At 42.1% G+C, this 27,643-nt stretch overlaps 1 protein-coding gene across 3 annotated transcripts; it reads right to left on the reverse strand.

Moving 5' to 3' along the window:
• Positions 1-317: 317 nt before the first annotated feature.
• LOC121567423 (echinoderm microtubule-associated protein-like 2) lies at positions 318-26,644 on the reverse strand. Of its 3 annotated transcripts, XM_041877453.2 has the most exons (23): positions 26,465-26,644; positions 16,675-16,881; positions 15,297-15,429; positions 14,932-15,036; positions 9,759-9,781; positions 8,782-8,911; positions 8,182-8,331; positions 7,164-7,233; positions 6,978-6,992; positions 6,725-6,835; positions 4,646-4,741; positions 4,275-4,409; positions 4,047-4,146; positions 3,704-3,858; positions 3,319-3,444; positions 2,962-3,093; positions 2,639-2,706; positions 2,372-2,460; positions 2,084-2,181; positions 1,892-1,979; positions 1,701-1,796; positions 1,184-1,314; positions 318-943 (listed from the first exon to the last, which is right to left on the reverse strand). In XM_041877453.2, the coding sequence occupies exons 1-23, from the start codon at positions 26,535-26,537 to the stop codon at positions 818-820; spliced, it is 2,457 nt and encodes an 818-aa protein (XP_041733387.1). In that variant the 5' UTR covers positions 26,538-26,644; the 3' UTR covers positions 318-817. The 3 variants fall into 3 exon arrangements, with proteins under 3 accessions (XP_041733387.1, XP_041733388.1, XP_041733389.1); XM_041877454.2 differs by lacking the exon at positions 6,978-6,992; XM_041877455.1 differs by lacking the exons at positions 14,932-15,036; positions 15,297-15,429; positions 16,675-16,881; positions 26,465-26,644 and adding an exon at positions 13,270-13,373.
• Positions 26,645-27,643: the final 999 nt, after the last annotated feature.

Consider the following 27,643-nt stretch of genomic DNA (forward strand, 5'->3'; position numbering starts at 1 on the left):
CTATGACCTTCCTTCTTGCTAATCAGGCACGTGTTGACAGGTCACCACCACATCAGCCTCATGACCAATAACAACAGGTTAGGCCTTGACCCCCTTTAGACAGCATGTTGACTGTCTAAAGAGAACAGTGGCAATACACAGCAGGGGTCACTTGTGAAAATACAATTAAGTATGTATCATCTTGGCATGTGGAAGAAGCCTAGGGTGTAAATTGGAAACTTCTGTATGTTTCATTGACAGGAAGGGATATGAGTATACTGTAGTAGATGATCAACTACATACCGGTGGCTCCAAAGCAAGTCAGAAGACCAGAAATGTTTGCAATTGTACATTACATTCAACATTTTTATTTTAGCGCTACATTTAAAAGTCACAGTACACCATTTGAATCACTGCCTTTGGTAGATATCTCTTTAAATACAGTATCAGAGAGTATTCAAATATGATTGGGTTTGAAACTTTATTAACAAAACGAAGGCAAAGCACAGCTTAAGCTCACTCCTAAATATGTATCAAGTGCTAGGTGCCACGCCGCCACACCACATTACAGTCAATATTAGAGTACCACAGCCACTCAGATATACCTCTATAGACCTTTGCAACATAAATAGCAGCTACAACTGTGTTTAAATAGCCTTAAATAGTCTCGACATGCTTATTCTCTGAAGTCAGTGCCCCACCTAGTGGCACCTCAGGACAGTACCATCAAACAGAAGTGCAGAGAGGAGAGGGTTAAAGGTGGGTGTTTTTATAGGCACAGCATTGCTGCCCTCTGGTGGGCAGGAGGTGATGGTGGAGACTGATGCAGCAGGGTTGTCTAGACGACCACCCACTGGAGGATGCTGGTGTCCTTCCCTCCAGTGGAGATCAGGTGACTGTCATCGTGGAGAAAGGCAACGTTGGTCACATGGCTGCTGTGGCCACTGTAGGTATGGCTTGGGGCCTGCATGGCGTGACAAGGAGGGAGAGGAAGGGAGACAGACACAAAGAGAAGGTTAATAATTCATCCATTGAGGGGAAAATCCTAACTTCCACTTAAGTAAAAAATTAGATTTATTGGAAGTTAGTATGTCCCCCCTGAATGATTAACTTACATATGTTTAGATGCAAACAGGTTAACTTAAGTGGATGAGAAAACACTGTAAAATAAACTTGTATAAGATGTAAATGATAACAAGCCTACCCTTGGCTGGAAGCAGGGGTTGGAGAACAAGTGCACTTTGCCAAAGTCGTCAGCAGAGGCCAGCAGGGAGGAGTCATGTGACCTGCACACGGCGTTGATGTCGGTGCCGTCAGCACCGTCGGGCCAAACACCTAGATGGAACCAGTGATGTAGTGGGAAAAAATAGGTGGGTAAACTGAACGCCAGTCTCGGTTAAAAAAGTCATGCTTAAGTTCCTATACTTTCAATTCATTCTTCCGCAAAAGGTGGGTAGACTGTTTACTTGCGAACCAAACCAGCCCAGAGGCAGGAAACAAGAGACTTACTTGATAAAACTACAAAGACTAACAGCTCCATTTGAAAATGATTGGACTGCTGTCACAATTGGCAATTGCTAGAGTGACCTGAACCGACTGTACAAAGAACTCTGTGAGTTACAGTTGAAGCATATACGTTTTGTTTCTTGGATTTATAAAGCTACAGTCTGGTTTTGCCATCATTACCCATATCACAATTGAAACAGGAAGTGGTGACTCACCAAAGACGCTGAAGCCTAGAACACAAGTGGAGGTTGCCCACTCCACATTACGAACTAGGTCCATGCTCGTCACATGTTTGCCGCTGGAAGCTTCCCCTTTACCACAAACAGAAGATAAGCTTGAATGTACCACAACACTACATAGACTACAGTTATAGACAGAGTTATCTGTTTGGACAAAAGAGACTCACAGAATAGGATCTCGTAGTCTCCTGAGTTGGTTACAATGTATTGGCTGTCGACGGACCAATCCAGGTGGGTGACAAAACTAGAGTGACCCTATGAGAAAAAATAAATAAACAAAATCACAAAGATGTTAGGGTAATAGTTCAGAAAACAGAGGGATTTAATTTCCTATAATTGGGATTGTCTTTATTACTTACAGTGCATTTCCCCACGCGGCTGTACTTCTTGCCATTCTCCGTAACGGCATAGATGTAAACAAAGTTGTCATGGGAACCTATGGCTAGGAAGTTGCCATCTAAGAGCAGGAGAGTTAGGTTAGTTGTGAATGTAGGAGGAGATGGATAAGAATACTGTACAATCCTGTACTGTTTTGTTCAGACAGATGGTCAGCCATTTTCAGAGATTTCACTTATTGGAGTCATTAACAATGTGTATATTTAAGGCGGGATATATGATATTGTAAATGACGGTCTCTTGTACAGTACCTGGGGAGTACTTGACATTAGAGATTATCTCGTTGCCATCAGTGTGCATGAACACCAGGTCTCGGGTGTCAGTGTCCAGCACCAACCACCTACAGACACAGACAGGATGAGGAAGTATAGGTGAGATCATTTGATGGTGTCCTTCCCCTGATACTATGTAATCAAATTCCATACCAAATCCTTCATCCTGTCTAAATGAATTGGGGACATTGTCCAATAAGAAATGATTGTCAAGCCAATGTTTGAGGGTCTGAGGATGTACAGTACCTTCCTGTCATGGTCCCCACTGCCAGCACAGCTCCACTGGGATGGAACCCTGCAGAGCGCCCTGGGTCCTGGAGGATGGAGAGAGACATGGAGGATCAACAGGGCTGCATGGTGCCCATCACATACAAGACACTAAGTCAGGACGCTTACTATGGACTGATGTAAATTCACTAAACAGCTAGATGTTTCAGGTGCCTTTGTCATTACAGCAGGGTAACCAAGTGCAGATTTGGACCAACTACGTCAAACTACAACTCTCTTCTTGAAGCTGGTGTATATTCAAAAGGAGAGTAGCTACAGAGAAGAGTCGGAAGATTGAGCACCTCGATGGTCTTGCTCCAGAGAGGCTGATGGGAGTTGGTGTCCCATAGGTGGACAAGCTTGTCCTGGCCACAGGTCACAAACTGCTCCATAGAAGGATGGATGTCCAGGCCCCACAGCTCATCTGTGTGACCCTGAGAGATGGAGAGATTAAGAGAGGAGGCAAGAGAGGTGAGATTATAGAGAAAGGGTATTGTGTGTACAGAAAAAGCAAAATGGAGACAGATGAGGAAGAACGGTAAGAGAGGAAGGGATAGAAGAGAAATACTGGGGTTATAAAAACAGGTAAAAACAGATATATACTTCCTACTTATTTGTAGGACATAACTAGTTACAGGGGCAATTGAGAGGTTGTGTACCTGTACTATAGGGTTGAGTGTTTCAGGGAATGAGCCTGTAAGGATGGCGTTCTTGGTGGTCCCCACTAACAGCTCCCCCTGCTTCCCCTCAGTCACGGATCTCACTGGCCCAAACGCCTCAGGCACCTGAGAAAGAGCACACACAACATCAACAAGCATAAAACTATACATCTCATCTGTCATTCTCAAGTTGCATTATGACAACCCAAAGAACATCTATACAGTTAACAAACACTTGGTCTTTGTAACCGTCACGTGCTAAGGAAAAAGTAAAGGGAAGCGATGACCTCAGCCATTTTGATTTTGGTTCATATAGAGTACAGCATGTCCTTATCTGCATACGGTTTACTCATCCTTCTGAGTCATTCACACCCTCTTCTCTCACCTCCATCTCACTCTGCTTGTGATAGTCATGGTCCCAGAGCACCATCCTGCGGTCCTTCCCTCCACCTGACACCAGTGTCCCGTCCTTCAGCACACACAGGGAGAAGATCCCGCCCTCGTGGGCCCGCGCCACCACCTGGCTGATCCGGTTCCCACCTGTCAATCACAAACCGCTGTCAAATAATATGCTTCGAGGAGGGACGTTTGGCGTGGACTTGTGTGATGTGTACTTTATTCATAATAAATTGCTTTCATATAAGTAAAGAAATGGATGTGTGAATTGAATGACTGGTTGCAGAGCACTGAGTTAAAGTGGCTGAGAAGGCTGTTGTCTTCAAACAGACCTTTGGCCCAGACGTAGATGTTCCCACTGGAGTCTCCTGTGATGGCGTCTCCGTTCTCAGCAAAGGCCACACACAGCACGTACTTGGGCTTCTCGTTTTTCTGACAGAAAAGGTTTAACAGTTCTGTTATAATTCAAGAATTACTTTGTGTACACAATATCATATTTTTTACAGTTACCAGCTGTAACAGGAGACAGAAGTTAAGTTGTTTTTCGGTCGTCCACATACGTCGAACAGCCCCTGGCGCTTGGTGAGAGTGTTTCCCTCCATGGTCCAGAAGTTCAAGTGGGACTTCCCACAGGTGACGATCAGGTTGGCGTCCATTGGGTGGAAGGCTGTGGCCAGCACTGAGTCATTAGAGCACTGGAGGGGATGACAGGAGAATTAGACCCCTGAACTGGCAGACGATGGTGACTGACTGCACCACAGACTACAACACTTACTTATACCCAAGCCTACACTGTTGACGCCTTCACTTTTCTTTATTGATGATTTATGATCAATCATGACTAGTCTTTATTGCAGTGATATACCATGCAATACCAAGGAAAGCAGCTCTCCTCATGCATACTGTAGTTTAGTCTGTGAGACTTCATCACCTTCACATCCGCAAGCTGCTTCTCCTTCTGCCAGTTCCACACAGACAGGATGTGGTCATTGGCATCATCGACGGCACAGAGATGAGCACCACCATTCTGTTGAACGACAGGTATTTGTCAGTGCCATATACATCATGTAAATAAATGGCTCCGTTTCAGTCAATTTATGGATATTTAACATATACAGTGCATTCGGAAAGTATTCAGACCCCTTGACATTTTCCACATTTTGTTACGTTACAGCCTTATTCTACATTGGATTACATAAATGTTTTCCCTCATCAATCTACACACAATACCCCATAATGACAAAGCGAAAACCGGTGTTTATAAATGTGTGCAAATGTATTACAAATTAAAAACAGAAATATACATTTACATAAGTATTCAGACCCTTTGCTATGAGACTCGAAATTGAGCTCAGGTGCATCCTGTTTCCATTGATCATCCTTGAGATGTTTCTACAACTTGATTGGAGTCCACCTGTGGTAAATTCTATTAATTGGACATGATTTAGAAAGGCACACACCTGTCTATGTAAGGTCCCACAGTTGACAGTGCATGTCAGAGCAAAAACCAAGCCATGAGGTCGAAGGAATTGTCCCTAGAGCTCCGCGACAGAATTGTGTCGATGCACAGATCTGGGGAAGGGTACCAAAGACTTTCTGCAGCATTGAAGGTCCCCAAGAATACAGTGGCCTACATCATTCTTAAATGGAAGTAGTTTGGAACCACCAAGACTTCCTAGAGCTGGCCTACCGGCCAAACTGAGCAATCGGGGAAGAAGGGCCTTGGTCAGTGAGGTGACCAAGAACCCGATGGTCACTCTGAAAGAGCTCCAGAGTTCCTCTGTGGAGATGGGAGAACCTTCTAGAAGGACAACCATCTCTGCAGCACTCCACCAAATCAGGCCTTTATGGTAGAGTGGCCAGACGGAAGCAACTCCTCAGTAAAAGGCACGACAGCCCGCTTGGAGTTTGCCAAAAGGCACCTAAAGATTCTCAGACGATGAGAAATAAGATTCTCTGGTCTGATGAAACCAAGATTGAACTCTTTGGCCTGAATGCCAAGCGTCACGTCTGGAGGAAACCTGGCATCATCCCTAAGGTGAAGCATGGTGGTGGCAGAATCATGCTGTGGGGATGTTTTTCAGCGTCAGGGAGACTAGTCAGGATCGAGGGAAAGATGAACGTTGCAAAGTGCAGAGAGATCCTTGATGAAAACCTGATCCAGAGTGCTCAGGACCTCAGACTGGGGCGAAGGTTCACCTTCCAACAGGACAATGACCATAAGCACACAGCCAAGACAACGCAGGAATGGCTTCGGGACAAGTCTCTGAATGTCCTTGAGTGGCCCAGCCAGAGTCCGGACTTGAACCCGATCGAACATCTCTGGAGAGACCTGAAAATAGCTGTGCAGCGATGCTCCACATCCAACCTGACAGAGCTTGAGAGGATCTGCAGAGAAAAAAGGGAGAAACTTCCCAAATACAAGTGTGCCAAGCTTGTAGCGTCATACCCAAGTAGACACGAGGCTGTAATCGCTACCAAAGGTGCTTCAACAAAGTACTGAGTAAAGGGTCTGAATACTTATGTAAATATGATATTTTATATACACATTAGAAAAAAATTCTAAAAACCTGTTTGCGCTTTGCCATTATGGGATATTGTGTGTAGATTGATGAAGGAAAAAACAATTTCATCCATTTTATTTTTTTTATTTTTTTTTTATTTTTTTTATTTTTTTGGTAATTTAGCAGACGCTCTTATCCAGAGCGACTTACAGGAGCAATTAGGGTTAAGTGCCTTGCTCAAGGGCACATCGACAGATTTTTCAACTAGTCGGCTCGGGGATTAGAACCAGCGACCTTTCGGTTACTGGCACAACGCTCTTACCCACTAAGCTACCTGCCGCCCTTTTAGAATAAGGCTGTAACATAACAAAATGTGGAAAAACTCAAGGGGTCTGAATACTTTCCGAATGCACTGTATGCTGGCTATTGTCATGGAACATGCTTTCAAAGTAATAATGAATTACTTTCTCAAAGTTAGGTCTGTAATCAGGTTGTGAAGGCCTTACCGACTTGGAGAAGGCCACACATGTGACCGCCCGGTCAAACACGCCTATCCCAATGACATGCAGGGTATTGAGACTGACCGAATCCCACACACGCACATGAGGAGGCAACAGCTGAGAGAGAGAGAGTGGGTGTGAGAGAAATAAAATGGTCATGCATTACAGTGAAATATATATATAATATATGTAAATAATATACAATATAAGATGGTCATAAGAGGTCATTTCTTCAGAAAGTGTCCATTTTAAAATGTACCTTGCCCTCTAACACCTGATAATGAAATTAATGAGAGAGAGAGAGAGAGAGAGAGTGGGTCTGAGAGAGAAATTGGAAACACTGCAGTCATGTACGTACTACTGTGAACCACAATACGATTCCCATAAGAGATCAGAACAGGTAATTCCTTCAGAATTGAAGAACATTTTTGATTTTAAAATGTACCTTGCCATCTTTGGAGGTTCCAGCTACTTGTCCAGTGGCTATGGTGACCATGTCTGGATGGATGCCTAAGCTGCCGGGAAGAGAGCACAGTGACAGTGATTTACATTTACGTCATTTAGCAGACGCTCTTATCCAGAGCGACTTACTTATTTGTTTTCTCTAGTGGCACAGCTAGCACTGCGATGCAGTGCCTTAGACCACTGCGCCACTCGGGAGACATGTGGTGAGTCATAAGTTCAAGCTAACCTTTCCCACTGTCCTCTGGGGACTTTGTTTTTCAGTCTCGGTAGACGGCATTACAGCCTGTTGTATAAGTCAACACATTTATTAGGCCCTTTATTAAAGACTCATGAAATAAACAAACACTCAATGATACTTCAACAAGCAAATAATGGGCCCTACAACAAATACATACGGTATCAAGAGTCCTTGAGGAAGTGTTGTGATGATACATCATATATATATTTAAGGTACATTTTACATTATTATAGCCACACTGAAACATTAGTCTACAATACAAATGAAAGAGTATGCTGGTCAGGCATATCAAAGAGTTGTCTATAGCCCAACATGTATGAAAATGATACTGTGCAAGTAGGACATTATAGTAGGACCATATACCAGCCCAACCTTTGTTTGCACAGGAGACACTGAGCCTCAAACAGGACCTAATTTAAATAAAGTTAGTTTATCATGAATCAATGTGTCATTCAAGGAAGTTCTCTTGGCACAGGAAGCCTTGTAAATTGCCCCGATTTGAATCAAATGATAGCTGGTGATTATCAGATGAAACTGTGAATGCTATCTAGTGAGTAAATCACATTTAGCTAAATTAATTCCAAATGAAACATCTTGCCCTTTGCGAAGCCTATCACGTGCATTGCTGCACCATCTGGAGTAAAATCTAAGGCTAAGAAGAAAAGGTACATTTCCTGAAGAAAAGTTGTGTGCTTGCGCCAGTCATCTAAAAGGTTATGGTAGTGGGAGATGCTGAACCAAGCACACTAGCTAGCCTTACCATTTGACATCGTCATTGTGGCCCAGGTAATGTCTCTGCTGCTGTTCCTCCACGTTGTAGAGCACCACCACAGAGGCATTGAAGTAGACTATCTCCCCTGTGGGGAGCAGGTAGAGGTTGGAGCGGCAGTCTCTGCCCCTGTACCCATACCTGGACGACCGAGGGTTAAGGACCACAACAGTAACCCTGTCTGAACAACCATAGTGTTGAACAGTAGGAGGCTGATGCTATCTCAGAACTCATGGAAGGGAAGTACAATAAAACCAAATAAGTTAGTCTCCAGAGGTGATCAACTACACAAAATAGCAATGTGGTACTATATTCTTGTGTGATGACAGTAATGCAACACTGAAATGTCCTTTCTCAAATGCGCATTATGCTTCCATAGCCATTGTCCCCGACCGAGCTTTCCCAGGTTCATCTGGGGTGTAATCATTAGTCCAACCCTAGCAAACGAAAAAAAAAAAGTGCAACAATAACAAGTTTATATTGGAAAAATCCAGTTAGGTCCCTCCCTGTTTTGTTCTGTTTAGTTCCTAGTGAATACACCCCTGTATGCCTAGCAGCACTACTCTCTGTTTGTCAGTGACAGAAGGATACACCCACTGCAGTTTGAGCTTGTGCTCAGGCAGCACCCCCTTGTGGTCCAGGCTGTAGCTGTCCCTCTTCTGGTCAGGCATGTGCATGGTGACTGGCCGACCCCTCAGGAACATCCTCACATAGCCATCCTCTGATACAGGAGAGGGGGAGAGATAAGAACATGAAGGAAGTTGTTTTTTTATGGTGAAACACTTCCTCTCTATACCATTCCTTGCAAGCATGATCGCATGTACGGTAGGTAGTGAAATGTCAAATCAAATGTAACAGCCTTTTGAACATAAGCACTCAAACAAAATCTGTTCCCCACCCATGTAAGAGGGAGGATTTGTGCATTGAATCACTGAAGCAAAAATATATAGCTTTAGTGTATGTCATTTCAAACTGTTCTGAAGCTTTGCAGAAAAGAAATGATGTTGAGGCACTACAATTACTCAATGTACCCCATTATACGGTCTCTCTTGGCTGACATAACATCATATAAAAACTCATTGCGGTTATGGTTTGCATTATAGTGCTGAAGCTGCTGTCATAACGTGAGTCAATTGAGCTCATTAATGGAACAGTGTGCTGTGCTATCTGTCTCTTACCATGCAGCTCTGTGGTCCCTAATCATTTACCCAAGTACTCACAGAGGACAAGGGAAAATGCAGGTAATTGGCTTGTTAAAAATGAATGCAGCCCCCAACAATAACAGACAGGCTATTGGTTGTTGTTTATTGGACATTTTCATGCTTAACTTCAGTGCTCCTGTTTCATGGATTTCCATGTAGTAACCTGGGCAACGCTTACTTGTTACGGGGGTTGCATTTCAAAATGCTCAGTGCCTGGAAATGATGTTTTTGTTTGCATGTAATTCATATACTATAATGAATTATCTTGCTAAGGTACACTGTATTCTTTAGTCAAACTGAGGTATAAAAGGGTGCCGAGGACGGTAAAGGAATCACACACAGGCCTGTCGCTGTGCTAACACGTACCTGCATTGACAGCGCATTCTTTGCTGAAACAAGAAAAAGATAAGAGTCAGTGGATTGTTATACACGTCAAGGTGATCGTTATGACAAGACACTTGGTGGGAGTCGTTTTGATGTTTTTAACTCATGGTGTTGCTGCAATGGACAAAATTATTCAGTGACCTCATCCTTTATTCCTGACCTCCTACTTTATTCCTGAGCCCATCTACCAGCTCCACAATGACGTTTAGCTTCATCCAAATGGTACTGCAATATTAAAAAGTAGTAGTTCATACTGTAGAGCATATAGACTACATAAACATATTAAATATAGTATTCACAGATGCAAACACAATGCGGAAGGGAAAATACTGTATTCATGAGATACGGCTAGCCGAAAATACAACTGGTGCCATGCCAAGAAATGAAAAATAAGGAGAGTTATTATGAGCGAGAGTGGTAGAGAATGAAATAAAGAGCGAGAGAGTGACAGACACAGCACGACAGTCAATATCCTATAGAGTGGCCTCTCCAGCACTACCCTGCATCAGCTGAAAAGTAATGAGTTTCTGTCAAGGCCACCGATAGATTGCCTAGCTAGGACAGTTTGAGAGTACCATGGCAACACAGTCACAGGAGTGATGATAAGAGAGACTCTAGGAGAAACAATCCCTCTCGGTTTGTAGGGAACATGAATTGCATGAAATAGCCATGATGGCCATCTTAACCATCCGAGAGTATAGAGCAGTAGGTTATTCAGTTTGGAGGGAGACTGTGGATACAATTACAATACTACTGCAGATTATTTTATTTGACAGCTTGTTTTATTCATTCTTGCTATTCAAACTGAAAATGTATTGTAGTACATTTGGGCCAATACAAGTATGGATTCTCTCAAGGCACAGCACATCCAATTTGGATTGACAGACTGAAAACATAAAAGTGAAAGTAAGCAGAGAGGATTTCATATTTCTGTCCTTGGCAGAGCATTCATCCACTACAGTGTATTATATCTGGAGACTGGTTGTTTGTGGGACAACCACAGAGACAGCCGGGGAAAAGCGCTCTTTAAAGTGGCCACATAAAGACCGGTTTGTCTGCCTGTGGCTTTCAAAAAGAGGAGAGGCCCTGTTGTGTCCAATGTGAGATGCTGAAAGATCCAAAGCCACTAAGGCATTTACTTAGTAATTATTTATGAACCTTGTGTTTGTTTCTTTTCAATTCATTAAAACAAGCAGCAATCTGTACCATTTGGTACAAGATAGTTACTTCAAAGAATTCAACATAATAAGTAAGTACCAGAAAGTACTCTTTATCACCTAGCATCATTATCGAGTAAATTCCAGTTGCTACCGGAATACAGAGAACAATATATCCACAGTGGCCTTCTGTACAGATTGTTGTAGTATTACATCATTGTGCATAGACTTCACAAAGAGTAAGACTACATTCCACATGGGAAATGTGAGGACATGGAACATGTGATACTATTGTGTTGTCTCGATTAGGAAAAGACAACATTGCATGTTGTAGTCTGTACTGATGTGAACAGTTGTCTAGCATAAAGCAAACAGAAATTGGGGCCAATAATGTAGTGGTCTTGCAGTTTGAGTGTTTCAGGCAATTACTGGATGGTGTTTCAGCAGTGGACAGAGTGGTTTGAGTCAAGTTCCTGTGCACTCAGACAATATGGCTGAGATTTGCACTGCAAATTAGTAATAGATGACAGCATGCGTTATCTCAGCAGCGAAGTGATTTTGAGAGCCTACTCTATCAAACACTGTATGACAAGTCAGCACAGAGAGATAGAAAAGTGGTCCAACAGGATATCATGCTCTCTTCCTCAACCAGTATTTGCATGCATTCAGAACCCTGAATCAAATTTGCCATTCAAATACATGCAATCTGTTCCTCGTCCTCAGGCTCAGCTATCCCATCGAGCCAGTCTGCAATCAGGGCGCGTCAGTCGATAAGTTTAATGCATGTGGATGAGCAAAGGTGCCAATCAATAGTCATTCTGCAGAGCAAGAGGAATCAGTAATCCAAATAAATAAGCCACCCACGATCACAATGAAACTGAAACATTGCAACAGCGAGGGGGGAATGTTAAGTAAGCCCATTCTTTTTGGTTTGTTGACTCACACACCCGTAATGTAATTAAGGATCTGCCCAAAACTGGAATGGGACAGAGCTCCCCCAGCCTATTCATAGACGCCAACTCTAGTGTCTGTTCACAAAAGTATCTTCAGTTCGGGGGGGTTTTGTTAAGAGCCCCGACGGTCGGTCTGAACGTTAGCACGGATCGCTTGCGGTACAGTTTTGGAAACATAAGGACCATATTGTCATATCAGCGAAAAATAATAATAAAAAAAGGTTAAATTACTACACACCTTTATAGGGTCACCACATGGCCATATTTCTATGTTACAGCACTTGTTTACGGAAAACCGAGTGGACTACCTGTGCTAATTAGCTATCTGCGTCTCTGAACACCTGTGTGTAAACGGAAGACAGACGACCACAAACGTGTTGTCACTGAAAATAACTGTCAGCTGCAACTGTGTTAAAACCAGTTAAAACAGTGTACAGTGAGTATTTTGTGAAATTATTGTGAGGTTATATGAAAGTAGAGGGATTTATGATTCTAGAACCGTAACGCAATTGAGAATCGATTCACGTTTAGATGGAGTATTTGGTTGTTTTGGCTTCCAGATCCAATTCACCCTTTAAACAGAACATGTAAGGTCCTTGGACTAAGGAGTACTGTTAGGCTTCTTTAGTCCAATATTGAGCTAAACTGGAACCATGTGAACTACAATCCTGACTTTGTTTTAATGTTTAGAAACGTTAATAATTCTCGCTTGCGATACGGTTTTGGAAACATTAAGCCCTCTACTTCTTATCACATTAAAATAATTTCACAAATGCTAAATATATACTTACTGTACACTGTTTTAACCGTTTTTAACACAGTTGCAACCTATAGTATTATGTATAGCAATATGTAACTTTTTGGGCGACCCGACCAAATTCACATAGAAATGTTATAGATCATTGAAAGCAAGTCTAAGAAGCGGTAGATCTGTTCTCTATGCGCTATTTCTATGCTTCCCTTAAGTTTTGTTTTTGCATCATTTACTTTCGGTTTTGTACACCAGCTTCAAACAGCTGAAAATACAATATTTTGGGTTATTGAAAATATATTTCACAGCGGTTTAAATACAATGATTCTCTACCCTATACATTGCTTGTTTTGTCACAAAACTATTAGAATTTTTGCAACCAGGAAATGGCAGAGGGATTTCTGCATATTGCACCTTTAAACAGTTTCTGTTGGAAATTACTATTGGCCTTTGTTTCTGTGCTGCCCCTCCCCAAACCCCACTGAAAATAAAAGCATCAAAAGGTCTGCATGACCACATAATTAAAAAAAGTTACTGCTTCCCGTTGGAAAAAACTATCCATCCACCCAAAATGGCTTTTTAAACAATCTCCTTCCTAACTGCAAACTGTTAAGTATAAAGCATTAATTTACCTGGGTGATCTCTTCATGGTAACTTTTCCGTTAGGTAACAGCACGGTGTTGGCAAGGCGGTTCACACAACAGAACCCTGTCGACAACTAACAGGCTTCCTTGTTGATTCAGTTAACTTTAACTGTGTCCGGAGGCTGGGCACTTTTTCCACCTATGGGGAGGCACTTCCTGACTCTGCTGGACCTCCCCTCTGCTTGGAAACCACACCTCCATTACCTACGCCCCAGGAATTTGACACCCTCAGCAGAGTGAGCTCATTGAGGGAAGAGGGAGTGGACGGACTGACTGTATACATCTGTCTTTCAAAGCTTAATAGCACCTCCATAAAAGATTTTGTTATCTACTATTCAAACAATGAGCAGGTGTGGGGAGTTTCTGTTTGGTACAAGCAACCATCCAAGCATTTGACTGTGAATACACAGTTCCATCTTCCTTTATTAATCGACTGTGCTTTGTTCATTTTTCATTTACGTCATTTAGCAGACGCTCTTATCCAGAGCGACTTACAGGAGCAATTAGGGTTAAGTGCCTTGCTTAAGGGCACATCGACAGATTTTTCACCTAGTCGGCTCGGGGATTAGAACCAGCGACCTTTCGGTTACTGGCACAACGCTCTTACCCACTAAGCTACCTGCCGCCCTATCACCATTACTTAGATGTATGTAAATAATGATGCTGTTAAATACAGTAGCCTACATAAGACTGCACCGGACTCAAATTATGGAAGTACATGTTAAAACAGTAGATTTGCATTTCTAGATGTATGTTGTCAACATAGAGAGGTCATATCACCTCCCTCCCTCCCTGGCTGTCTCCTCTCCTCCCTAGACATTACACATACAGGGGTTTAAATTATTCAAGCCAGTCAAACATCCAGTGTGCATTCACATGCTCTCTCCATAGAAATACAACACCACGGTGTTACACAGCAATGCATCAGTGGTGCATTCACACAAGTGTTTAATGATCCTTTGTCATCTGATCTGAACAGCGAGAGGTTAAAAACAACGATCGATCTACTGATCAGAGTGTCCTAAATTGGACGACAACAAAACCACCTGAGACCTTGGGACCTCTACTGTCAGAATACAATGTCAGCCCGAGGAAGAGCTGGGAAGAACACAGCCCCACACCATATGTCACCTGTCTGATCGAAAGGGGAGAAAGAAAGGGTATTTACAGTATATCTGGCAAGTGAGGCAGATATGGATGCTTAGGACGTGACAAGATGTCTTGATATTTTCCTCAGAGATCAGAGATGAGCTGTACACCCATTCTCAGATGTTAGGTAGACTGCACAAATGTATATGAGGTATGCACAGATATATATTAGCACCGATGTGAGCTACGGACACAGATGTCTTGTGCATAAAAGAGGGACATTGATGTGAGCTAAAGTGGAACAAATCATAGTTAACTGTAACAAAGAGCGGCCTAAGCATGAACCTATGTGAGAATGCAATGCTAAGGTGCTCTCTACTTTGGTCTTCTCTGGCCAATGACTACATCATTGTCAGTCAGAGGGTTGCTTGGCTACACACGATGCTCTCTCAGTTAGCCAGATAGAGCAGGAGTGATTGCTGTGTCAGTGTTTCGAGGGTTAGCTGAGTCAGTGTCTGTGTTTAGAGGGTTAGCGGTGTCTGTGCTGTATCAGACAATCACCTGCTCCTGCCACATGTGGAGCTGCTGGACGAGGGGGTTCTGCTTCTGCTGTCAGACACCATCTCTCTCCTGGCCGTGGACAGGCGCTCCGTCGACATGCTCTTCCTGGTGGGGGAGGATACGTGAGCGGGGGAAGGAGGAAGAGGGGGAGGAAAAAGACGAGAGGTGGAAAGAGGGGGATGGTGAAGAGTGAACCAGGATATTGAGAGGGATATGAAAGGCAAGAAATGTCCCCAGTCATAAGTTTGCAGCGCCTACTGTAGATTCAAAGCCACACTGCCACCCTAAGGATGAGCTTGGAAATGCACAATAGAGGGATCCCAAGAAAAACAGTATTAGATCCACACATTCGGACAATGTCTTACCTTTTGATGGACAGCAACACTTCCTTTTTGGGAGAAGAGGGGGAGGAAGGGTATCCCCCCATACGTTTCTGCTGGACATAACCATTGCTGAGAGTGAGAGGCTTGGATGGTAAGGCTTGCAGGAGTTGGCGCACTGGCATCAAATGAGGGAGAAAACAATGGTTCAGTAAACAGATGTATGTTGTTGAAGCTTTTCAATTGGCACTGCAAATTCTTACCAAAGACTACATACAGTACATTGTTTATCTCTCCATTGCAAAATATATATATACAGTACCAGTCAAAAGTTTGGACACACCTACTCATTCAAGGGTTTTTCTTTATTTGTACTATTTTCTACATTGTATAACACATATGGAATCATGTAGTAACTCAAAAAGTGTTAAACAAATCAAAATATATTTTATATTTTAGATCCTTCAAAGTAGCGCTTGATGGTTTTTGCGACTGTACTTGAACAAACTTTCAAAGTTCCAGAAATGTTACAGATTGACTGACCTTAAAGTAATGATGGACTGTTGTTTCTCTTTGCTTATTTGAGCTGTTCTAGACATAATATGGACTTGGTCTTTTACCAAATAGGGCTATCTTCTGTATACCAACCCTACCTTGTCACAACACAACTGATTGGCTCAAACGCATTAAGAAGGAAAGAAATACCACAAATTAACTTTTAAGAAGGCACACCTGTTAGTTGAAATGCATTCCAGGTGACTACCTCATGAAGCTGGTTGAGAGAATGCCAAGAGTGTGCAAAGCTGTCATCAAGGCAAAGGGTGGCCATTTGAAGAATCTCAAATATAAAATATATCTTCATTTGTTTAACACTTTTTACTACATGATTCCATATGTGTTATTTCATTGTTTTGATGTCTTCACTATTATTCTACAATGTAGAAAATAGTAAAAATAAAGAAAAACTCTGGCATGAGTAGGTGTGTCAAAACTTTTGACTGGTACTATAGTTTCCTGATCTTTCTTATATCTCTCAGATATAGGACAGACACTTCAGAACAAATTTCCTTTAGATAAAAAAAAAAAAGTTTTACTAGATGTTTATCCATGTATGAAGCTGTTATTCAATGTGTTTCTATGGGCCAATTTAAAATGTTGAATCAACTAATTTTTATATATTTTTTGATACCTTAAGGAGTCCTAAAATTCCAAATCAAATAGCCAACTGATCCTTGGTATGACCATCTTAAAACAATTCCCCCTGAAAACAATTCCCCCTGGCTGGCAACCAACACTCTCCACATCCTCAGTAGCAGTAGCCTCATGTATCACAGGCTTCTAGACTCATCTATTACAGCTAGTATGTTGACGAGACTAAGGTGGTCTAACGTGGTCCCTGCCTCCTAGCTCCCCAGCCCCTCACCCTTGGTGGGTGCGGCCACGGTAGGCCTCCTCCCCCCGGCTCCGGCCCCAGGCTGGGTGAGCTCCTCACAGCAGCCCAGTCTGCGCAGGGCATCGGCCAATTCAGCCTTCAGCAGCTGGATCTCATCCTCCTGCAACTGGACACGCTGCTCCAGGTGGGACAGGCGGTCGTCCACCTCCATGGTGCTGCCCGCAGACACGTTGTCATCTGATAGAGATAGATAGATAGAGAGAGAGAGAGAGAGAGAGAGAGAGAGAGAGAGAGAGAGAGAGAGAGAGAGAGAGAGAGAGAGAGAGAGAGAGAGAGAGAGAGAGAGAGAGAGAGAGAGAGAGAGAGAGAGAGAGAGAGAGAGAGAGAGAGAGAGAGAGAGAGAGAGAGAGAGAGAGAGAGAGAGAGAGAGAAGTAAAAACAGACAGAGAGACAGACAGAGGTGGTGTCAGGAGGATGGAACAAAGGTGTTTTGTGGTTCACCCAGTACAGCAGCAGGAATTTGCATAATTCTCCAAGCTTTATGTGTTAGTTTTTGCTAATAAAGATTACACTAGGCTACTTCCTTGACAAACAATATGTTGGTCTTAGATTCCTACAGCAAAGAACACCAAAAAAGACAGTGCTGGGGTTTCTGACAGAGATGAAAAGCGGTATTTGTTTGAAACAAAATGGAGGCCAACCCCGTTTTGAAGATTTTGTCTCTACATCTCTGAAGAATAGCGGAGGTGCATAAAGATGGCGGCCCCCGTGCACTTAACACAAATGCCTCGTTTGCTAAGTTAACTGTATTGTACATTGCTGTCCTTCACCATTTTGTGTGTAGTCATTAGCACATTATCCCTGACCCCAGTTATACCTCCAAGACGCCGGCAATTTGAAAAAAATCTTTATGCACCTTTGTGTGATGCTAGCTAGACCCTAACTTCTCGTCCTTCACTGGGATGACATCATTTGGCTGTCCAATGTAATCCTCTGTTTCAGCTCCAATGCTGACCTCTGCAATATCAGATAGGATGCACTGTAACTGAAAGGTCTGACAATGTTTTCAAATGTCTTTCAACAAAACAATGCAGTTAAAACAGATTCTGTGACAATGTAACAGCATGCTGTACATACCGTATAATGTTGAGTTGACGACTGTTTGCCACTTGACAACATTTCCGTATTTGTTATCATCATATGCCATTCAAATGAACAAGAGCCATTGTTAGATGAATGTGTCTTTGTAGAAGGATATTTGCATATGATAATTCTACCTGGACTAATACCCCAATAGTACTACCAACAGGATTTCTTAGTATAATGCTGCTCCGACTGACATGCCTATTTACTCTGCCTGTAATATGTCTGACCCAGTGGAACCAATTATCTCATCTCTCAGTCAGAAATATTGTGGAAGAACACACATATTCAAATTGGGCATAGTGGAGAGTTTGACTTTAAAAATCCCCACATCTGTTAGAGGTTTTTATTCAGCAGGAGGGGAAATGAAAGAACATGTCAAACTGGATACTCCGACATGACAAATACCTATTGGATTCTATGAGGACTTAGGTATAGTTTTTCAAGTAATTCAATTTTCCCAAATGGAATTACTTGGCTGATGCTGTCAATTAACCATGGCGTGATTTATAACCTTGGTCATCATTTGAAATCTGCTGAGTAAAGAAAGCATTGATAGATTTCAATCGCCTCTGCAGCAAATGTAAATAACACTGCCTCTGAACGGCCAAGTTACAAAACAACCACAGCTATGGAGGTTTACTCCACCCATCCCCATGTCACAAACTAAAACACCTGTTTGAAACGTTTCTGGTAATGATTTAAGTGTGATCATTCATTCATTTAAACCTACCTAATTATTCAACAATGATTCCACATGAACGCCATCCCATTACTTTGTTAATGAAACAACCTTCCCCCTCGCACTTTACACACAGTAGCTGTCCGACAGACTGCAGGCTTATGATGCATACTCAATAACTTTCTCTTTACTGCCTCCAGCAGATGACACAGCACAGGCAAAGGACAGCTACAGCTAGCACAGTTAAAGCAGGTGGCAGCTGTGTTAAAAACGCATGGCTACTAATGATATAATATGAAAATGACTAAATGGGGAGAGGAGAGAGGGAATGAGAGGAGGGAAGGTTAGCTCTATGGCGTAACGTGGACAGGGATGAACCCCTGTGGGATGCGAGAGGACAATGGAGGTCAGGGGCGAAACCAAAGCCTGCTGAAATATTAATAGGGCTCTGGGCTTCCCTTACCTGTCATACTCAGTCACTCAGTCACTCAGCCAGCCAGTCACTCAGTCAGACAGCCTGCTCTCCTCTCCTTAGCTCTCTTGGGGACTCTCGGGATGCCAAGTCTGGGCTTCTTTCTGATGTAGGGTTTTTCCCTCCTCTCCTCTACAGCCAGTGCCTCTTCTTGGACCAACCCCCCCTCCTCCTACTTATTCTCCTCCTCCTCCTCCCTAGCGGTACGTGCAGCTCACAAAGAGACAGGCGAGTCACTGTTTGTAACAGGACACTGCTCCCTGCAGCCCTGCCTCCACAGCGGCAGCAGTGGATGCAGCCAGAGGCTGGGAGAGAGGCTGGCTTGGCTGGGGGCCAGACCGATACACTGCTGCAGAAACAGCCAGGCACTAACAGGAAGTGAGACTGCAGTGGGTGGGATCCGAGTCTCCTCCATTCATGACACACAAACACACTCACTCACACACATATAAATGTGTATGTGCTCACATCAGGCACACAATGGCATGGCTAGAATTATACCGTCCATACTATCACTGACAGAATGACAGACACAATTTAGCCCCCTCCCTTCATCTCCAAGGAAGTCACTGAGGTTTTCTCTATCAATAACACACACACCACTGGGACCAGCATCTACATTAGTAACAATGTGAGCAAACCCTAGAGGGGATCCTACTACCTGCTGTCACACCATGTGAGCCAACGGTTAAGACACCTGAACGCCGACCTGTAGGTCTGAGATTTCATAACAGATTAACCATTGTTGTTGCACGCCGTCTGAGGCAGTCAATAACACAAATGGGCCAGATGGTCACAAGTTAAAGTACATTTACCTTGGCAAGCCTTTTACTTTCTATTGTTTGCATTCATAATAATCAATAGCTTGTTGTGGGATAAAATACACCTGTACACTCAATTGCTATCTCAGCTGTTAAAGTGCTTAACCTCTAGTGACACTAGGAGCTAAATCGTCACCACCAGCACCAGACTAGAGCTTTGGTCACACACAAAGGCAGCAACCAGTAAAGGAGCTGGTCAACCCTGACCAAGATGGCTCCAAAGCCAATTCTACCTCCTTTTGCCGGAGGAGCTGAGCTGCTCCCCTCTGTATTCCACCGTCTGGGGCGATCCGCAGCACATCCAGGCTACCCAAATGTTCTGAGAACAGAAGTGAAAATGTTGAATGTTTTGGGAACGTTTATTTTTAGGTTGCATTGAGGTTCTGAGAACGTTTTACTCTGGTTCCTTCATTTCACTGCACCTATCCGGTGTATGTGACAATAAAACATCATGTATGTTTCTTTTTTTTGTGGGGGGGGGTTGGGGGGTTATTATTGCTCTGAGAATGGAAATTATATATTATTTGGAGGGGTTTTTGAATAACTTCCTTAAAACATTCACTGAATGTTTCAATATGATTTTCAATAACATTGCTAGCTTATTTTGGGTTAACTTTTTTGAACTTCGAGCACAGATAGGCCACATGGAAATTCATTTCCTTATGCATTATTTATGCAAACATTTATTGTTTATTGTGACACGGCACCAGTGAGATTTAAACTATAATCTTCTGTTCTCTATCCATGGAATTAGTCCACTGCACCACCAGGAGGGAACTAGCATGCCATGTTTTTTAAGCATAAAAAGCTGTTAATTTTAGTCTATTCAAACAAACCCCATTTTAAAGGAAACAAGCACTCATGAAGATCAGGTGTGGCATATTAGTGGGCACGGGACAACACAACTAAAGGAAAACTGAAAAATTATATTTTGGTATTTGTTTCATTAGTTCATTGTTGCTATAGCCCCAAAGTGTTTTGAATGTCAGCAATCAAGTTTTCAAGATATATAACTTTCAAAGCATCATACCGGCTGTATTTCTGTATTTTGAAAGTTATATATCTTGAAAACTTGATTACTGACATGCAAAACATTTGGGACTATATCAACAATGTACTAACCCTAGCTACGTCCAGATTCCAACCATTTGAGCCCCTCCCTTCCGTCCACTGTATTGCCGGACCTTTCAGCGTCCTCTGATAATCTGTGGGGGTGGTTCAGGAGGTTGGTGCTCTTGAGGAGGTTGGTGTTGATGCTGCTATAGCAGCAGTTATATCAGAACTGGAGGACATAACTTCATTGAAAAAACAGCAAATAACTGCATTGAAGGCTTTTCTCAAGGGAGATGTTGTTTTCGCTCTTCTCCCAGCTGGGGTTCGCTAAGAGCTTGATTTACCAGCTAGCTCCGCTGGTAGTCAAGAAAATGGAACGGATTGAGTGTCACCGTTCAGCCTGGACTCATAGGCTAGACGTAACATAATACACGTAAATCAGGGACACTGAAATTAGTGTGACATGTTACGTTTGGTTTGGTTACAGTGAATTCAAAAAGTATTCACACCCCTTGACTTTTTCCACATTTTGCTGTGGTACAAAGTGGGATAAAAATGGATTTAATTGTCATTTTTTTGTCAACAATCTACACAAAACACAGTATCTTCTTTAGATAAGTATTCAACCCTCTGAGTCAATACATTAGAAATCACCTTTGGCAACGATTACAGCTGTGAGTCTTTCTGGGAAAGTCTCTAAGAGCTTTCCACACCTGGATTGTGTAACATTTGCCCATTATTATTTTCAAAATTCTTCAAGCTCTGCCAAATTGGTTGTTGATCATTGCTAGACAACAATTTTCAGGTCTTGCCATACATTTTCAACCAGATTTAAGTCAAAAATGTAACTCGGCCACTCAGGAACAATCAATGTCTTCTTGGTAAGCAACTCCAGTGTAGATTTGGCCTTGTGTTTTAGGTTATTGTCCTGCTGAACGGTGAATTAATCTCCCAGTGTCTGGTGGAAAGCAGACTGAACCAGGTTCTCCTCTAGGATTTTGCCTGTGCTTAGCTCCATTACATTTATTTTTTTATCCTGCAAAACTCCCCAGTCCTTAACGATTACAAGTATATCCATAACATGATGCAGCCACAACTATGCTTGAAAATATGGAGAGTGGTACTCAGTAATGTGTAGTATTGGATTGGCCCCAAACATAACACTTTGTATTCAGCACAAAAACTGAATTGCTTTGTTACATTTTTTGCAGTATTACTTTAGTGCCTTGTTGCAAACAGGATGCATGTTTTGTATAATTTTTATTCTGTACAAGCTTCCTTCTTTTCACTCTGTCAATTAGGTTAGTATTGTGGAGTAACTACAAATGTTGTTGATCCATTCTCAGAGTTCTTCTATCACAACCATTCAACTTTGTAACTGTTTTAAAGTCACCATTGGCCTCATGGTGAAATCTCTGAGTGGTTTCCTTCCTCTCCGGCAACTGAGTTAGGAAGGACGCCTGTATCTTTGTAGTGACTGGGTGTACTGATACACCATCCAAAGTGTAATTAATCATTTCACCATGCTCAAAGAGATATTCAATGTCTACTTTTTTTATGTTTTACCCATCTACCAATAGGTGCCCTTCTTTGCGAGGCATTGGAATTCCTCCCTGGTTGAATCTGTGTTTGGAATCCACTGCACGACTGAGGGACCTTACAGATAATTGTATGTTTGGGGTACAGAGATGAGGTACTAGTCATTAAAAAATAATGTTAAACACTATTATTGCACACAGAGTGAGTCCATACAACTTATTATGTGACTTGTTAAGAACATTTTTACTTATGAACTTATTTAGGCTTGTCATAATAAAGGGGTTGAATTCTTATTGACTCAAGACAGCTTTTAATTTTGTATTAATTTCTAAAAACATAATTCCACTTTGACATTATGGGGTATTGTGTGTAGGCCAGTGACAAAAAAATCTAAATGTAATACATTTTCAATTCAGGCTGTAACAGGACAAAATGTGGAAAAAGTCAAGGGGTGTGAATACTTTCTGAAGGCATAAGACAGAAGGTTACTTAAGGCTGAAAATGTAAGGCACAATTTTAGCTGCGGAAATTGTTGTTCTATAGTAGTTAGTTAGTTAGTTGAATGACTGCACAGAAATGAGTCTTTGTTACTATCTGTATGTTGTTACTTGTCCAAATGCAAACCGTCATAACTGTTGCTCAAAACTGTCAGTGGTGTTGTTTAATTTCAACTGTTAACTTTATTAATTAATCAAGAAGCATAAATAAAGTTAGATGTGTACTTTGTTATATAGATAAAAGCAGATAAAAAGTTGTACTGATAAATACAAGTCAATAAGAAATATTTACAGTTACAAAATTAGTGTATTTAGCCTACTCCTGCTCCTTAACTCCCAATGACTGTCTACCTCTTAGACAGGGTTTGATGGTCAGACTAAGCCAACCACATCCCCAGCTAGCCTGGCACCCAAGTTGTTTAAAATCAAAATGGGAACAACTCACTATACTTCACTTTTGAGAGAATGTTTCTGTTTAAACCTGGTTGGGTTTTGAACAGCTCTGCCTCCCTGACAACCTCCCCAAAGGCTAGAATGTCCCCGGTCTGGCAAGCAGCATAATGGATGCGACAAGACCTTGATGCCTCTAACTCAGCGTCTGTGGTGTCCATCAAGTCCTTGAGGACACCAATGGACTTGATAATCCTGTCTGCTGCTTGCTCAGTCATGTTTGGACCCAGGCCCTTCAAAAATGACTTCAAGAAGCTGAGGTGTTCCAGGTGTTTATGAACCAAATGGAAGCAAACAGAGCAAACGGAATGAAACGGGGAGGGACCTACCTGAATTTGTCCAATAGAAACTCTCGTTTGCGTTTTCCATTTGGAATAAACAGTTGGTTGGAAAACGTTTTGCAACAGATGAAACGGTTTGTAATAGAATCGGCGTAATGATTACACCCCTGGTTGCATCTGGCACTGAATCTACTACCAAGTCATGATGTTCTTTCTCATGGTTCTCCCTTGCTTTGCTGTATGTGTAGACATTTCTGCAACCTGGCATAGGGCATGGGATATGCTTCCTCTGTAGAGGTTGGCCCCTGGATGTATTTTTTACACCGGTTGCAATGTCAGTGATGTCACCAAACATGATGAATCTGTCCACGATTTGTGACACAGAGGCAAGCAGCCAACTCCTCTTCAAGTCAGGTGAACCGTTACTGACATGGTCGGGTATGAAACAGTCTGGGACATCTGTTGAGACAAATTCAAAAAAAGTGTAATAACGACAATGATGAATACATATTTGAGCTATGATATTTCAACAACATAAAAATATATATATATATAATTACATGGTAAAACAATTGTAAAGGTATCATCTCATTGTTTTCTAGAATAAAAAATAAGTTATCAGATACAGTATGTTGGACATTTTCAAGCATTTCATTTTTACTTATGCACTACTAGCTAGCTAGTTAGCTAGGAGTCCAATTAATGTTCAACATAGCGCAGACTCAATTAATATCATATTATGTAGTTATATTTACCATTTGTATGTAACGTGAACCTCATCCACAACAATCCTCATGAGGTTCTCCATACACTGTTGATGCCAGCATATTCCACCACTTGTTGTTCAGCAACCAAGACTCTGGGCTACTGAAAACAACCTGGCAACATCCATGGATCCCCAGAAGTGATCCCCAGCTTTGCAGCCTCTCTGATCTGGTCCTCCATGGAGGGCGACCAACGGTGACAACAACGAGAATTGGGTTCTGGATCCGTCCCATTTTCTTGACTACCAGCGGAGCTAGCTAGTAAATCAAGTTCTTGGCGAACCCAGTCGGGAGAAGATGTACATATTACCTCGACTAACCTGTACCCCCCACATTGACTCTGTACCGGTACCCCCTGTATATAGCCTCGTTATTGTTATTTTATTGTGTTACTTTTTTTACTTTATTTAGTTAATATTTTCTTAACTCTTATTTTCTTAAAACTGCATTGTTGATTTAGGGCTTGTAAGTAAGCATTTCACGGTAAGGCATATATGACAAATAAAATGTGATTTGATTAGAAAATGTCTCCCCTGAGAAAATATTTTAATGCAGTTATTTGCTGTTCTTACAATTAATTTATGTCCTATGTCCTTCGACTTCTGCGCCCCCAGATTATCAGAGGATGCTGATTCGTCCGGCCATACGGTGGATAGAAGGGAGGGGCTCAAACGGTTTGAATCTTGTTGTGACCAAAGTGTATCCGTGTAGCGAAACAGAATGTAAGCTTGCGAGATCAGGATGGTTTGTACGAGGCTAGAACATTACCAAAATTGAAATTAAATGTAACCATGTTTGAACTTTTAGGAAACGTTCTGTTAAAGTAATGAAATACCAAGAAAATAACGTTTTTTTTGTCAAGTGACTTAAATGTGCTGAGAATGTTCCAAAGCCAAGCAACAGTCCTGCACCATTCCCAGAAAGTTGTGGGAAGGTTGTATGCAAAATAACCATTGGACAACCACACTCTCACCAAGCTCTAAGAAACATATGGTTCTCAGAACGTTATGTGCTAGCTGGGTAGGCAGTGGCCATTGGAGACCATGGCAGGACACCCAGGCTGGGTGCTGGGCATTGCAGACCCTGCCATGGGAAATATATTCTCAGGCTTACAGGGTCAGGACAGCCTGGCCATTTGAACAGATGACATGCCTCTCTCCATGTCTGTCCACCTGCCACTCAATATGGTTTTAAGATAGGCTATCTTCTACTTATAGGGCTACATGTAGCCCAATACACAGAACCTCTGTTTCACAGATTTTTGTTCAGCAATACATTTAATAACTTTCAAGTCTATTTAATTACGCTACACATCCATTCAAATATCCTATGTTTACTCTCAGTTCAACATTTTATTGGATACCATGGGTGCATAAAATATAAATAAATACTGTAGAGTAAAAAGATATTACCAATGGTGTGTGGTTTGTTTTCTTCTCACACTCAGTGGACACTGGACATGCATGAACCTGGTCTTTTGATGTGGCCAGTTACCGCATTATTGCATCAGCTTTTCTTTGATTAGCTGTATTGTTATAATCGCTCTTTACACTACAGTCATGTCCAGCCCCTGCTGCCCCTCAAAAAGTGAACACCATTCTCTAATTTACAACACAGAGATGAAGCCACAACAGTGTACTTCATCTGTCACTCTTCTCTCTAAGGCAATGAAACTTGATCTGAAACAGTAAAAGCATAATATGCAAATAGTTCCACTATTAAATATCATAGAGATAGCTTATCTGTTTCCCCCCAGCCAGATAATGTTTACATATAGTCAAAGAGGGTTTGCAGGTCGACAATAGGCTACACCAGAGCCATATTTTTATAAATACATGGCTACATTGCTCTGGGTTACACCTATCACAATATAACAGTGGGTAAACGAAGTTCACGACAGCCTGCTCTATGATCAATGGATATATCATAGATCATTCTAACGATGCAAATTAACATTCTATTCAACAATCTGTAGCTTGAGACACATCTCTGTTTCGTGTAAACTGGTAGCGAACCTGCAAACAGGTGCATGAAAACCTACAGTCCCACCACCGTGTACCACGGTTCATATCAAAACCAGTCGACTCAGAGCTGCAAGCAAGTCAAAGGTGAACTCACCATTGCAGTACTGGAGAAGGAGTGAAGTGGTATCATAAAGGTTTCCACATGATGAAGCGATCCTCTCCGACATTTCTTTCTTTTCAAGCAGACCCGTCACTTCCCCCTTCTTGCAGCCTCCTTATCTGCACGTCTTTCGCCCTCACTTCTCCACATTCAGAAACCCTGAACACCTTTCGCTGTCTGTCGCTCACCAGCGCCACTACTGTCTGCTCTCCGTATCTGTTACTATAGCAACAGCCTCACCATTGAGTTTGCCAACCATTTGGGTGGGGGGGGTAATGGACACAATATTCTTAAATAGCTTACATAAATAGATACATGAATAGAATTTCAAATGACACATTTTGTCTACATTAAATGTCTTGATTGTATGTTATATGCACAACTATCATTCATTTAAAGGTAATGCCGATGGTGTAAGCCTCCCAGTGGTTTTGTTTACTTTGCTGAATAATTATTGCAGTAAGGTGTCTTTTCTGAGCACATAACAATTAATTAATACCTGCATAGAAATATAATTAATAGAACGGACAATTTGGAGGGGAGAGAGAGTTGGAGGTCGGAAATGGCGGCTAGTAGTGCAGACGAAATGGAGGAAATTGAGAAAAGGTTGGTGAAGCAACAGCTGTGCTGGAATGCAAACGATATGGGTGTCAGTTCTGATGGTATGGAGCAGAAAGATGAGGGTCAAGGACCAGAATGGTCGGTAATGGAAAGACATAGGAAGAAGAGAGATCATGATACAGAAAGCAGTGGAGCGTCTAGTAAAGAAAGGATAAAGAGGGCCAAGGTAGGAAGCAAGAGTAATGATGTGTTTGAGTGGAAAGTGGTGATAATGTTTGATGAGACCACAGGGCCTCACTTACACCCTATCCAACTAACTAATGCCATAGAGAAAGAGGTAGGTGAAGTGAAATTAGCTTGGTTAATTGGAAATGGTAGATTGTTAATATTGTGTGGTAGCCAGGCTCAGCAAGAGAAGATTCTGGAAATGGAAAAGCTTAGTGGGAAGAAGATTAAAAGCCATGTCCCTGGTGCTAATGCTAGATTGAGGGGAGTCATCACTGGGGTCCCAATATCTATGTCCACGGATGATATTAAAGAAAATGTGAAGGGAGGCAGAGGGATTGAGGCCAAAAGGTTGATCAGTAGGAAAGAAGGTCAAAGAAGTGAAAG

This window comes from Coregonus clupeaformis, chromosome 6 (genome assembly GCF_020615455.1).
Source record: "Coregonus clupeaformis isolate EN_2021a chromosome 6, ASM2061545v1, whole genome shotgun sequence".
Classification (NCBI taxonomy): domain Eukaryota; kingdom Metazoa; phylum Chordata; class Actinopteri; order Salmoniformes; family Salmonidae; genus Coregonus; species Coregonus clupeaformis.

Bases quoted from the DNA above. Each gene is read 5' to 3' on its own strand.
- LOC121567423 (XM_041877453.2), bottom strand. From the start codon at position 26,537: ATGTCGGAGAGGATCGCTTCATCATGTGGAAACCTTTATGATACCACT. The intron at 3,859-4,046 runs GTCTGTTTGAAG...TGTGATTGACAG, and splicing joins CATCTACGTCTGGGCCAAAG to GTGGGAACCGGATCAGCCAG. The intron at 944-1,183 runs GTAGGCTTGTTA...CACGCCATGCAG, and splicing joins ACCCCTGCTTCCAGCCAAGG to GCCCCAAGCCATACCTACAG.